The 14,630-nt window shown below is 41.2% G+C and overlaps 2 protein-coding genes across 2 annotated transcripts; both read left to right on the forward strand.

Annotated features, from left to right (window-relative positions):
- The first annotated feature begins 3,143 nt into the window (after window positions 1–3,143).
- On the forward strand, window positions 3,144–8,724 carry PCDHB2 (protocadherin beta 2). Its single transcript, XM_054489290.2, has one exon. The coding sequence runs from the start codon at window positions 3,624–3,626 to the stop codon at window positions 6,018–6,020; it is 2,397 nt and encodes a 798-aa protein (XP_054345265.1). The 5' UTR covers window positions 3,144–3,623; the 3' UTR covers window positions 6,021–8,724.
- A 341-nt stretch (window positions 8,725–9,065) lies between these two features.
- Window positions 9,066–12,658, forward strand: LOC129037305 (protocadherin beta-3). The gene has a single exon (XM_054489292.2). The coding sequence runs from the start codon at window positions 9,479–9,481 to the stop codon at window positions 11,867–11,869; it is 2,391 nt and encodes a 796-aa protein (XP_054345267.1). The 5' UTR covers window positions 9,066–9,478; the 3' UTR covers window positions 11,870–12,658.
- The last annotated feature ends 1,972 nt before the right edge of the window (window positions 12,659–14,630 follow it).

A 14,630-nucleotide genomic window follows, 5' to 3' on the forward strand; every position in this document is an offset into this window, starting at 1 on the left:
ATTTTTCTATTCCTGTATATAAAATTATTTGTGTAACATTTTAATATGTTAGATTTTATGAAATGAATCTTCAAAATTGTGAAAGTGATTCCTAGGATAATGTCTCTGCTTGTGCAGCATATGAAAAGTAAAGAGAAACCTAAGAAATTAAACCTACTGTAATCACATAATTTTAAAATTATGCAACAGATTCCCTCATTACAATATAAATAATTACTATATGTAAACATATTTCATTCAGACTTATAAATATGCTATAAATTCTAATCTAATATATGATTCCTTACTAAAGGAGATTAAGAAAATAAGAGCATTTGTAAAGAAGGAAGGTGTATTCTCATCAAGGTTTAAGAAAATAAATGATTTAAAATAGCATAGCGGATATAATGCATTTAAAGCTGGAAACCTATATACAAATATAAAATACTGGTGTTGGTTATATAATCTTTGAAAAAGAGAAACTTTTATTTCTAGGTGTGTTAATAGCATTGAAATGAAAGATGGGTAAAACCTTCTGAATTGTGAGGACACATGACAACATGAGAGGTTTTAAAATTTTTTTCACAATAAAATCTAATGTGTTCTTGGTTATTGTATCCTCTGAAATATCTTAGATATTAAGTTTTCTATTCTCCAGCTTGTGAGAGGAGAAGATTATGTTATTTTCTTCATATTACCTATTTTCCTCTCTTTTATGTTATCCCAAATTAACCATAACTGCTTTAGTTCAGAAAACCTGTCCAAAGGAAATAGCCATATACCTGGTTAAATGTAAAATTTCAAGTAACCTACCAGTTATAATCTGCCTGTATGATATAACTGATCTTCACTACATCTATTTGGGACCCTAATTAGGTTTTGCAGCTTATATCAAAAGCTGTTTTTAAAGACTTGGACCTTGGGTATTATTCACCTCAATGAATTTGTTTAATGCTCAATGTCAATGAATTAAAATATTTTGAATTATTATAACATCCATATAAAAGTAATAATCATGAAAAGCAAAAAATAATATCAACAGGTAGAGATAGGCATTTGTTTTCTAAATGTTAAGAAAGGGAACCTGTGATTATCCTTTTTTTAGCCAGTTACAGAGGATAAATGAGAGCTTTTTAAAATATTATGCTATTGTTACATTTAATAAATCATCCAGTCCAGTTTTCTGAAAATACAGGGGATAGAAGAACAGGTTAAATGATACCATGAGGAAACAATCAAATTCGGAATGTAGGACATCCTACAAAACAACTAGTCTGGACACTTCAGAAATTTAATGTCATTAAAGATGTGGGAGTATTCTAGAGTAGATAGATCTAACACCCAAATACAATTATCAAAGTTCGTTGAAAAAGTTTCTAAGACATTCCTTATAACAAATAGTTAAAAAAGTAAGTGCATTTGTCAAAGGAACTTGAGTGAGTGTGAATTCTTATCAAAATTGAGGAAAAGATAATGGAAAGACAGTGAAATTTGATTGGGACTGGATTTTAGATAACATTGTAGAATTTTTTAAAATTTTCTTAGGTATGATAGTAGCATTATGATTATATGAGATAATATTATAATTATGTGATACCTGCTGAAATATTTAGAGGTGAAATATGATGTCTGCAAGTTACTTTCATATGAGTCAGCAGAAAAGTGGGTGTGTGTACAGAATAAGATAGAACAAATATGGTAAAATATAAACAATTGTTAAGTTTGGATGGAGGTTAGAGTTGTAGTTTATGTATAGTTCTTTTAACTGTTCTATATATTTAATTTTTTTCCTCATCCCTCAATTTTTTAACCCAATGGATCTTTTAGAGACACATCCTAATATTTATTATTATTATTATTATTATTATTATTTTGAGATGGAATCTTGCTTTCTCACCAGGCTTGGAGTGCAATGGCGTGATCTCCGCTCACTGCAATCTCCACCTCCTGGGTTCAAGTGATTCTCCTGCCTCAGCCTCCCAAGTAGCTGGGATTACAGGCACCCATCACCATGCCTGGCTAATTTTTTTTGTATTTTTAGTAGAGATGGGGTTTCACCAGGTTGGCCACGATGGTCTTGATCTCTTGACCTCGTGATCTGCCTGCCTCGGCCTCCCAAAGTAAAATTATTTTTTAAAGCAGCCTTAGATTTTACAGAAAATTGAGCAAATAGTACAAACAGTTCCCCTCACATACCGATTTTCTCCCACTCAAAGTTTCCCTGTTATCAAAATCTTGCATTACTGTGGTACATTTGTTACAATTGATGAGCCAATACTGGTAAATTATTAACTAAATTTCATAGTTTAGTGTTCACTCTTTGTGTTGTCTAGTTCTTTGGATTTTGACAACGGCATAATGTCATGTATCTACCACTGTAGTATCGTAAAGTACCCCGTGTTTAACCTCTTCATTTCCCCTCCCTCTTCTTCCTAGCTATCACTTTTAAATGTCTCTATAATTTGGCCTTTTTCAGAGTATCATGTAATTCGAATTATACAGTATCATTGCCTTTTCAGACTGGATTCTTTCACTGAGAAATATGCATTTAAGTTTCCTTCATGTCATTCTGTGGCTTGATAACTTATTTCTTTATATTAACATTTTTAAAAAAACAAAAAGAAAATTAAAAAAAACCTAACAACAAACTGACATATATACCTTGTTTGGAAGCAGATTGAAGAAACCATCACTGAAAAGACATTTTTAAAGATAATTGGGGAAACTGGAATATTTACTGGCTATTTAATATTATGAAATTGCTCTTTGCTAGATGTGGTAATTGAATTGAGGTTATGTTGAAAGTTCTCCTAGGCATTAGAAAGGAAAATAATATTGACACATTTACAATAAGAAAATATCTGGCTGCTCTTGGAGAGTTTCATGAGGCTCAGACACATCAAAGTTCAGGGAAATGTTAAGTGGGAGCAGTGCAAAGAAAGAAATATGAGTAAGGAGACTATTTCAGTGTCCATTAAAATACTCTTATTTGGATTCTGTGCTTTTCCTGGGTCTCTGTTTTTCAGCTGGGTTTGAGTGTGATGATGGTAACCTAACCACCATTGAGTTGCACACATGCCCAAACTCTGAATAAAAGTAGAACTTTCTTAGTCTAAGCCTTCTTTCTGAAGCATGCTAGGACTGAGATCACGCCCTTTCAGGTTCTGAAATTTATTTTTTCCAGTTTGAAAAAAAAAAAAAACGCTTGGATTTGTGAAGGAAGTGAAGATTTATTTATTCTTGCCCTGTCTCTATGGGTGCAGTGAAGAGCGTTTCGAAACGCCAATAAGACTTCGGTACATTGAGAGACACTACTTGAAAATACTCAATTTCGATTGCTATCAGCCTGAAAGAAAGCCCTGGGATTTTCTTACTTTCGGAGAAAATAAGTACTCGGAAGAGACGCGGGGTGGCGCTGCAGCCTTAGAAGTAGCAGAAACAAAGCACCCAGCCGACACTCCTTTACCCAGATACTCAGCTAAAGCAGCAGCAAGCAGGAAAAGGAGGCTTTCTAAGGCGGTCGCTCCGGGAAATCCGGGCCCTAGGATTGTCCACTCATTCCAGTATCAGCAAGATACGGGGAGATAGAGTCAGCGACAACGTGAGCCACAGCTGGAGCAGGTTTGGTGCGAGACCAGAAGGCAATGGAGGCCGGAGAGGGGAAGGAGCGCGTTCCGAAACAAAGGCAAGTCCTGATATTCTTTGTTTTGCTGGGCATAGCTCAGGCTAGTTCCCAGCCTAGGCACTATTCAGTGGCCGAGGAAACGGAGAGTGGCTCCTTTGTGGCTAATTTGTTAAAAGACCTGGGGCTGGAGATAGGAGAACTTGCTGTGAGGGGGGCCAGGGTCGTTTCCAAAGGAAAAAAAATGCGTTTGCAGTTCGATAGACAGACCGGGGACTTGTTGTTAAATGAGAAATTGGACCGGGAGGAGCTGTGCGGCCCCACAGAACCCTGTGTCCTACCTTTCCAGGTGTTACTAGAAAATCCCTTGCAGTTTTTTCAGGCGGAGCTACGGATTAGGGACATAAATGATCATTCCCCAGTTTTCCTAGACAAAGAAATACTTTTGAAAATTCCAGAAAGTATCACTCCTGGAACTACTTTCTTAATAGAACGTGCCCAGGACTTGGATGTAGGAACCAACAGTCTCCAAAATTACACAATCAGTCCCAATTTCCACTTCCATCTTAATTTACAAGACAGTCTCGATGGCATAATATTACCACAGCTGGTGCTGAACAGAGCCCTGGATCGCGAGGAGCAGCCTGAGATCAGGTTAACCCTCACAGCGCTAGATGGCGGGAGTCCACCCAGGTCCGGCACTGCCCTGGTACGGATTGAAGTTGTGGACATCAATGACAACGTCCCAGAGTTTGCAAAGCTGCTCTATGAGGTGCAGATCCCGGAGGACAGCCCCGTTGGATCCCAGGTTGCCATCGTCTCTGCCAGGGATTTAGACACTGGAACTAATGGAGAAATATCTTATACATTTTCCCAAGCATCTGAAGACATTCGCAAAACGTTTCGATTAAGTGCAAAATCGGGAGAACTCATTTTAAGACAGAAACTGGATTTCGAATCCATCCAGACGTACACAGTAAATATTCAGGCGACAGATGGTGGGGGCCTATCTGGAACTTGTGTGGTATTTGTCCAAGTGATGGACTTAAATGACAATCCTCCGGAACTGACTATGTCGACACTTATCAATCAGATCCCAGAAAACTTGCAGGACACCCTCATTGCTGTATTCAGCGTTTCAGATCCTGACTCCGGAGACAACGGAAGAATGGTGTGCTCCATCCAAGATGATCTTCCTTTTTTCTTGAAACCTTCTGTTGAGAACTTTTACACTCTGGTGATAAGCACGGCCCTGGACCGGGAGACCAGATCCGAATACAACATCACCATCACCGTCACCGACTTGGGGACACCCAGGCTGAAAATCGAGAACAACATAACTGTGCTGGTCTCCGACGTCAATGACAACGCCCCCTTCTTCACCCAAACCTCCTACACCCTGTTCGTCCGCGAGAACAACAGCCCCGCCCTGCACATCGGCAGTGTCAGCGCCACAGACAGAGACTCAGGCACCAACGCCCAGGTCACCTACTCGTTGCTGCCGCCCCAGGACCCGCACCTGCCCCTCGCTTCCCTGGTCTCCATCAACGCGGACAACGGCCACCTGTTCGCTCTCCAGTCGCTGGACTACGAGGCCCTGCAGGCGTTCGAGTTCCGCGTGGGCGCCTCAGACCGCGGTTCCCCGGCTTTGAGCAGCGAGGCGCTGGTGCGCGTGCTGGTGCTGGACGCCAACGACAACTCGCCCTTCGTGCTGTACCCGCTGCAGAACGGCTCCGCGCCCTTCACCGAGCTGGTGCCCCGGGCGGCTGAGCCGGGCTACCTGGTGACCAAGGTGGTGGCGGTGGACGGCGACTCGGGCCAGAACGCCTGGCTGTCGTACCAGCTGCTCAAGGCCACGGAGCCCGGGCTGTTCGGCGTGTGGGCGCACAATGGCGAGGTGCGCACTGCCAGGCTGCTGAGCGAGCGCGACGTGGCCAAGCACAGGCTAGTGGTGCTGGTCAAGGACAATGGCGAGCCTCCGCGCTCGGCCACCGCCACGCTGCACGTGCTCCTGGTGGACGGCTTCTCCCAGCCCTACCTGCCTCTCCCGGAGGCGGCCCCGGCTCAGGCCCAGGCCGACTTGCTCACCGTCTACCTGTTGGTGGCGTTGGCCTCGGTGTCGTCGCTCTTCCTCTTTTCGGTGCTCCTGTTCGTGGCGGTGCGGCTGTGCAGGAGAAGCAGGGCGGCCTCAGTAGGTCGCTGCTCGGTGCCCGAGGGCCCCTTTCCAGGGCATCTGGTGGACGTGAGCGGCACCGAGACTCTATCCCAGAGCTACCAGTACGAGGTGTGTCTGTCTGGAGGCTCCGAGACAAATGAGTTCAAGTTCCTGAAGCCAATTATCCCCAACTTCGTTGCTCAGGGTGCAGAGAGGGTTAGCGAGGCAAATCCCAGTTTCAGGAAGAGCTTTGAATTCAGTTAAGTGTTAATAAGGATCTACTGAGGCTAGTCTCGTTTAATTTGTGGAAAGTCCTTTTTTACTGCTTTGCCCATTGGAGGTGTCTCCTTTTATTAGAAAGTAACCATCTTATTCCAATTCTATGCATGTTACTGGTATTTATAAATGTATGAGTTTTTTTGCGGTATAATGAATGTAAATTTTCTTTGTATTCTAATTGTTGGTTAGTTTCATTGCAATTTAATTGCATTTAAAGTGTAAAAGTAAATTTTGTATTTTCAGAAATCTTTAAGTTACAGCATCTTTTCCAGACCACACAGTCCATGGTCCTAGATAATTTTGAAGTCCTACATTTGAAAATATTTGTTATCATTACATGAGTTACATTTTCCAGCCCAGAATATTTGTGTTTTTTATATCCTCTTAGGCTAGTGTAAATTCTATCCTGTGAATTCACATTGGCTAACCCTTTAAATAGGTATATTTATGAATAATATAGCAAGCATCGTCCTTACGTTTTTCAATATATGTACTTTTTTTTTTTTTGAGATGGAGTTTTGCACTTGTTGCTCAGGCTGTAGTGGAGTGCAATGGTGCAATCTCGGCTCGCCGCAACCTCTGCCTCCTGGGTTCAAGTGATTCTCCTGCCTCAGCCTCCCAAGTAGCTGGGATTACAGGCATGCATCATTATGCCCGGCTAATTTTGTATTTTTAGTAGAGACAGGGTTTCTCCATGTTGGTCAGGCTGGTCTTGAACTCCTGACCTTAGGTGATCTGCACCCACCTCAGCCTCCGAAAGTGCTGGGATTACAGGCATGAGCCACCGACCCCCAGTCCGATATATATACTTCTTTCAAGTGTTGACATATGAAAAGTATTAGTCTTTAGAGATTGTAAGAATTTTAACTGTTGGATTCTACAAGACATTAACATCGTAAGTGCTCTAATAAATTTTTGTCAAAAGTCAATCATTAATATTCTAAAATTAGATAAATAATACATGTCTAGCAATTTTCAAAGGCATGCTAATTCATCATGCTTTCTCTTTCAAATAGTTTTTTTAAGAGCCCTCTGCTTATTCCAGTCCCCCACTTTAAAATCTTTTTAAATTATTAATAACCTATTAACTTTGAGCACTTCATTAAAATCCAAAAAATTTGAGGGAGTACATGTCTTTGTCCTTGACCTTTAGAAGCCTCAAATATAGCTTGGTATTGCTGTTTTTAAAATTTTCTGGAGCATTTAGGATTCACTTAGAAATAAGCCTTTAGGGAGAAAAATGTATCTAGCACCACTCACTCTATTTTTCTGCACTGACTACTTCTATTTTTCCCCCTTTCATTTCCCTAGACTTTTCAATGCTTTTTTATAAAGGTGCTTGAGTTCTGTTTCTCAACAGCTCCCTCATTTATTGCATGATTCACACAGTCACTGGAACATTATAGGTTCTTAATAAAATTTTTGAGTGATTGAAAGAGAAAAGTATTTTATCTGTGATATATTGATATTTAAATAAACTAGAACACTTAAAGGAAAACATTTTGCTGGAATCAAATACTCTTTGGTGTACAATGAATTATAATTTTGTTATTAATTGAATTTGTTACCATTGTTCAAACATGCAGTTATCATTCTGTTGTCGCTTTCCTTCAACACATTTTTCCTTTTTCTCTTAATGCTTAAATTGAGCCTCCTTTCCTGTCCACTGGCTTAAGGAATACAGATGGCTTTTAATTTTATTACTTAAATTTCCTTCCATAGTTCCCTAAATGACTCACCCAACTGTTTTCATTTCTTGCAGTTTACTTTCTGATCCATACATTAAAACAAATCTTAATTCTTAATGTTACTCAGTCTATCTTTATATTTTTATATCATTTTTACATACATTTGAATGAGCTATCTTATTACAATTTTAATATTGACTTTGAAGGTCTTGTTTCGAGATTAGCAGTGGTGTAGAGCGCTGTGTTGGTATCAAAAGTCTCTGATCAACCAACTCATTACCTGTAGGATTTTGGATGAGTCACAAAGTTTCTCTTCTTCTAACCCAAATGATAGCAGGTATTTGAATAGCTTGCAGTTATACTCAATATAAAGACATAAAAGTGAAATTGCTGTTATCTTTAGTATCACTAGTATTAAGAGCAAACATTCTTGATAATTGTGTAGAAGTACAAAAGAGGCTACATTGAACACATATTTGCACTGTTTTATTTCTCTACCAACAATCTTGCAATGGCTTCCTTTTGTTCTTAGAATAAAATCCAAGTACCCATTATTTGGCCTTGGTTTACCTTTTCAGCCTTCCTTTCCACTTACTCTTGAGACATTAAGTTTTGTATTCACTGTCATTCATTCATTATCTCTTAATAGCTATGCTTTGCTCTCTCAGGGCCTTCACACATTCTACAGTCTTAGCCTGGCACACTTCTCCTATTTCATGTTTCAGATTAAATCGTGCACCTTGGGGGAAACTTTCTTAATCACTCTCCATTAAGTTAGGTCCCCGTATTGCATACTTTCAGTGCACTCAGTACCTTTTCTATGTAGCACTTTTCACACTGTTTAAACATCTGTTTAAAGACTGTACACCCACTAGATGGAAAATTGTTATAAGATATACTGACATTGTCTTGTTACCACCACTTGCCTAACTTCTACAAACTCAACAATTATCTGTGGAAATAAACTAATACAGATGAAATAAATAATTGTAAATTTGCTCTGAAATAAGAAGAGAAAGCACTTTAAATGTTCCTTGAGCATGATAAGGTGGAAGAAATTAGGCATTTGTAGCCCTCTGGATCCACCTCTGACATGATATATTTTCTTTTTTACCACCTTGCAGGAGGTGTCTTTTCCTTGTATTTTTCTGGTATATGCAATTCGGGTTCATTTCACAGAGTTTAGGAAAAAAAAGGAAAACATAAATAGGATAGTGAAGCATGCTATCATCTAGAGCAAAAATCTTTTGAAGTTTGTGTGTAATTATTACAAAAGGGGAGGGGTAAACTAGTATGTGTACACTTCCGTTAAATCATGTAAATGAGGACTCTACCGGGAAGAATCGCTGCTCTTAGATAAAAGCGCATTTTATTTCCCTAGATTGCATTTATTTAATTCATGTAACATGAGAAACTCCTCCAGTAGCGTCAACTAGGGTTGATAAGAATAATCGATAAAGCAAAATAAAAACACCTTCTCCAAGATTTTGAAACTGCAAGCGAACGCATGGTGGCGCTGTTGACTAAGAAGGCGAATTAAACCACAGGCATTGTGCATGCTCGGTGACGCACGGATCCAGTGTGGTAAACCAGGAGTTGAGAGCCCAGGCAGATTTTTGAGCCAGCAAGTCTGAGCCTCTGGAAAGGCTTATTCACTAGGCCGTCTGCAAAGGTTGTGGGGCAAAAGACTGTTTCCCAGCGCTGTCTGGGGTTCAGCTTGGCGACATTCCCTGGAAGAGCGTGACGGAAAGTGCAATGGAGGCGGGAGGAGAGCGATTTCTTAGACAAAGGCAAGTCTTGCTTCTCTTTGTTTTTCTGGGAGGGTCTCTGGCTGGGTCCGAGTCAAGACGCTATTCTGTGGCTGAGGAAAAAGAGAGGGGCTTTTTAATAGCCAACCTAGCAAAGGATCTGGGGCTAAGGGTAGAGGAACTGGCCGCGAGGGGGGCCCAAGTTGTGTCCAAAGGGAACAAACAGCATTTTCAGCTCAGTCATCAGACAGGTGATTTGCTCCTGAATGAGAAATTGGACCGGGAGGAGCTATGCGGCCCCACAGAACCATGCATACTGCATTTTCAGATATTACTGCAAAACCCTTTGCAGTTTGTTACAAACGAGCTCCATATCATAGATGTAAATGACCATTCTCCGGTATTCTTTGAAAATGAAATGCATCTGAAAATCCTAGAAAGCACTCTGCCAGGAACAGTAATTCCTTTGGGAAATGCTGTGGACTTGGATGTGGGAAGAAACAGCCTCCAAAACTACACTATCACTCCGAATTCCCACTTCCACGTACTCACTCGCAGTCGTAGGGACGGAAGGAAGTACCCGGAACTAGTACTGGATAAAGCGCTCGATCGGGAGGAGCAGCCGGAACTCAGCTTAACGCTCACCGCGCTGGACGGCGGCGCTCCCCCTCGGTCTGGGACAGCCCAGATAAACATCCAGGTCTTAGATATAAACGACAATGCACCAGAATTTGCACAGCCGCTCTATGAGGTTGCAGTTCTAGAGAATACCCCCGTTAACTCTGTCATTGTCACTGTCTCGGCTTCTGACTTAGATACAGGAAGTTTTGGGACAATATCATATGCATTTTTTCATGCTTCTGAAGAAATTCGCAAAACTTTTCAGCTAAATCCAATTACTGGTGATATGCAACTAGTCAAATATTTGAATTTTGAAGCGATTAATAGTTATGAAGTCGACATCGAGGCCAAGGATGGCGGAGGCCTATCCGGAAAGTCTACAGTCATAGTCCAGGTGGTTGATGTCAACGACAACCCACCGGAACTGACCTTGTCTTCAGTAAACAGCCCTATCCCTGAGAACTCGGGAGAGACTGTACTGGCTGTTTTCAGTGTTTCTGATCTAGACTCTGGAGACAACGGAAGAGTGATGTGTTCCATTGAGAACAATCTCCCCTTCGTCCTGAAACCATCTGTAGAGAATTTTTACACCCTAGTGTCAGAAGGCGCGCTGGACAGAGAGACCAGATCCGAGTACAACATTACCATCACCGTCACTGACTTGGGGACACCCAGGCTGAAAACCGAGTACAACATAACCGTGCTGGTCTCCGACGTCAATGACAACGCCCCCGCCTTCACCCAAACCTCCTACACCCTGTTCGTCCGCGAGAACAACAGCCCCGCCCTGCACATCGGCAGTGTCAGCGCCACAGACAGAGACTCAGGCACCAACGCCCAGGTCACCTACTCGCTGCTGCCGCCCCAGGACCCGCACCTGCCCCTCGCCTCCCTCGTCTCCATCAACGCAGACAACGGCCACCTGTTTGCCCTCAGGTCACTGGACTACGAGGCCCTGCAGGCGTTCGAGTTCCGCGTGGGCGCCTCAGACCGCGGTTCCCCGGCGCTGAGCAGCGAGGCGCTGGTGCGCGTGCTGGTGCTGGACGCCAACGACAACTCGCCCTTCGTGCTGTACCCGCTGCAGAACGGCTCCGCGCCCTGCACCGAGCTGGTGCCCCGGGCGGCCGAGCCGGGCTACCTGGTGACCAAGGTGGTGGCGGTGGACGGCGACTCGGGCCAGAACGCTTGGCTGTCGTACCAGTTGCTCAAGGCCACGGAGCCCGGGCTGTTCGGCGTGTGGGCGCACAATGGCGAGGTGCGCACCGCCAGGCTGCTGAGCGAGCGCGATGCGGCCAAGCACAGGCTGGTGGTGCTGGTCAAGGACAATGGCGAGCCTCCGCGCTCGGCCACCGCCACGCTGCACGTGCTCCTGGTGGACGGCTTCTCCCAGCCCTACCTGCCTCTCCCGGAGGCGGCCCCGGCTCAGGCCCAGGCCGACTCTCTCACCGTCTACCTGGTGGTGGCGTTGGCCTCGGTGTCTTCGCTCTTCCTCTTCTCGGTGCTCCTGTTCGTGGCGGTGCGGCTGTGCAGGAGAAGCAGGGCGGCCTCTGTGGGTCGCTGCTCGGTGCCCGAGGGCCCCTTTCCAGGGCATCTGGTGGACGTGAGCGGCACCGGGACCCTGTCCCAGAGCTACCAATACGAGGTGTGTCTGACTGGAGGCTCCGGGACAAATGAGTTCAAGTTCCTGAAGCCAATTATCCCCAACTTCGTTGCTCAGGGTGCAGAGAGGGTTAGCGAGGCAAATCCCAGTTTCAGGAAGAGCTTTGAATTCAGTTAAGTGTCAATAAGGATCTACTGAGCCTCGTCTTAGTTAATCTGTGGAAAGTCCTTTTTTACTGCTTTGCCCATTGGAGAGGTCTCTTTTGGTCTGGTTCAAGGCAAGTAGCAAGCATAGAGCAAAATTGCAAATCCAGGGATGGCTTAGGTTTCATTAACAGAACTGGAAAGTAGTTGTTTGGCTCTGAATGTTTTGTATTTCAATCAAGAATCCTTAGTCGATAGAACATTTTGTTTATATATTGATTCTACTTTTTCTGTATAGTTAATCCTTGCATATTCTCCTTTCATCCTGGCTTGCCAACGCAGTCTTAATTCCGCCTTTTTTTTTTCTAATGGGGAGCAAAAAGAAATTCATTGTCTTTTAATAGTGATTTCAAATAGCTTATTAAAATAACTCCTTTCAAATTTTACATTATAAAGCAATGTAGAGAGAGTTCCAAATCACCAATTTTATAATTTCCCTTGTTGAATATATTCATATAACGTGTTCTATAGTATGCCCAAAGCAGCTTTGTCTATGGTTAACAAAGTTTTAAGGATAGACAAGAATGTGTTTTCTTTAATAAATAGTAATATATCATCTTTTTAGGGATATAGTACTCAAATGAAAGTAATTTAGTTCATTTTCTGTGTTGACATTTGCAATTAATATTTCAATATTTTATGCGCTTATATTGGCCAAAATATGGACACAAATATAGACTAATATGGGTAATTACCCTTTGGTTTATCTAAAGTGTGTTCATGATGACTGAGGAAAAAAATTAAACCTATGCCATTTTAAAAACTGACTGTTCTTTTCCATTTGACACAAAAACGTTGTTTAGTAAGACATTTGGTGGAATGACAACTATTTGTTTCATAAATTCTGAGATGTAAGTGTTATGAATCTGAGAGACAATTTTTAATTTCAAGAAAATACATGGGTATATGGTATCTAAATGCTTCATGGTAAAAGTGGTGTCCTATCCAGTCCTAGTTTATTATTAATACCTACTTGCCACTTGTATGATGATACAGGAGAAAGGTATTTTCTTTTTTTCCTGTCTTGGTTCCGTCCTTCAGATTTTAACCTGACATGATTTAGTATTATATATGGTCTTTCTGGTATAGAAACTGTCCATTCATATCAGCATCCTACCTCCTACAATGTAATTAAAAGAAGATGTACAAGAATAGAAAGTTCTAAAAAGGAGAGGGCAATATCGTTGTGAAACTCTAAATTAGCTACAACTAAGAATAAAATCTGGAAGCAACCAAAACATCGAATCTTATGGTTATCTTGAGTAAAATCAAAAAACTTATCTTAAGCGACAAAATATTTAGCTCCTAATTAGGGAAATGTATTAGGAAAAAATTAATTTTCTTCTTACAAGCATTTCCTCATCCACAGAACATCCATATAACTTTCTAGGAATTAAATACTCATGACTAGAGAAAAGAGAATTTCTCAAAGATTTTAAAAATTCCCCAAAAAGTAAGAGTTTAAGATGGACATGCTTTCAAATATATGTTAAAGTGTAGTTATTATCACATTTAAATGGTATAATTTTATGTAACAGCATCAAATGCATAAATACTTTTTAAAAAAAAATTTTGAGACAGGGTCTTGCTCTGTTGCCCAGGGTGGAGTGCAGTGGTACAATCATGGCTCACTGCAGTCTCAATCTCCTGGACTCAAGGGATCTGAACACCTCAGCCTCCAGAGTAGCTGGTACCATAGATGTGTACCACCACACCCAGCTATTTAACAACAAAAAAAATTTATTTGTAGAAATGGGGTTTCCCCATGTTGCCCAGGCTGGTCTGGAACTCCTGTGCTCAAGGGATCCTCTTGCCTCCACTTCCCAAAGTGCTAAGATTACAGGTATGAACCACCATGCCCAGCCAAATGTGTGAATCTTTAATAGTCAGAGGAAAATTAATATAATATTTCCTTTCACTTTAAGTACTTTATAGAGATGTTTGAATCTGGCTGTTTTGGTCAGATATTTTTCTTCTTTGCATACGTAGCTGATTTTCCATGAATATCAGGAAAAGGCATAGAATTCTGATAAGATTTCTCTCTCTTTGATTACCTTAGTCCCAGGTGGTATCAGAGCCAGGGAAGTATTCAACTGTGGAAAATATAGAGAGCAGTTCTTCTGGGGACTAATATGGTATATGATTGGAGACTAAAGTTCAAAAGGCAATATGCTGAGTCATTTAGACACTGAAGATAGAAGAACAGATACCATTTGTAATTTAGTTTTTAGATGTATTGGACTTATACATTGTTGAGAAAATGAATAGAATTTAGCAAAGCCAGAAAAGATAATCTATACTAAATTTGAAGATGGGAAACAATCACATCTTACTCTTGGTTCAAAGCTGCTTCTCTTTCAGGGCAGTTAGAAATTTTTACTCTTTTATTTGTATTTTATTTTATTTTATTTTATTTTTACTCTTTTATTTCTTTTACTCTTTTCCAAAAACATATTCATCTGGATGTTTCATTAAATACAGAACAGAGAGAGTACCACATGTACAGTACTAACTAGTGTTGCCAAGTTTTGGAATTCCACAAACTAAAAGCCTGGCACAAGGTAAAACGGATGACTTTATATATTATTAATAATTTTCTAGTAATTTTTCTTCTAGGCAGGCTAATTCATTATTATAAAATATTTACAAATCGATCTTACCAGTATTCCAATTGTCAAAAAGTAAGAGAAGGAAAAATTTTCCTCCCTTCCCTCATTCTAGAATATATAAAATGA

The sequence above is a fragment of the Pongo pygmaeus genome, chromosome 4 (genome assembly GCF_028885625.2).
Source record: "Pongo pygmaeus isolate AG05252 chromosome 4, NHGRI_mPonPyg2-v2.0_pri, whole genome shotgun sequence".
Lineage (NCBI taxonomy): Eukaryota > Metazoa > Chordata > Mammalia > Primates > Hominidae > Pongo > Pongo pygmaeus.

What these genes read in the sequence shown, in the direction of transcription:
- LOC129037305 (XM_054489292.2), top strand. Translation starts at nt 9,479, where the DNA reads ATGGAGGCGGGAGGAGAGCGATTTCTTAGACAAAGGCAAGTCTTGCTT.
- PCDHB2 (XM_054489290.2), top strand. Translation starts at nt 3,624, where the DNA reads ATGGAGGCCGGAGAGGGGAAGGAGCGCGTTCCGAAACAAAGGCAAGTC.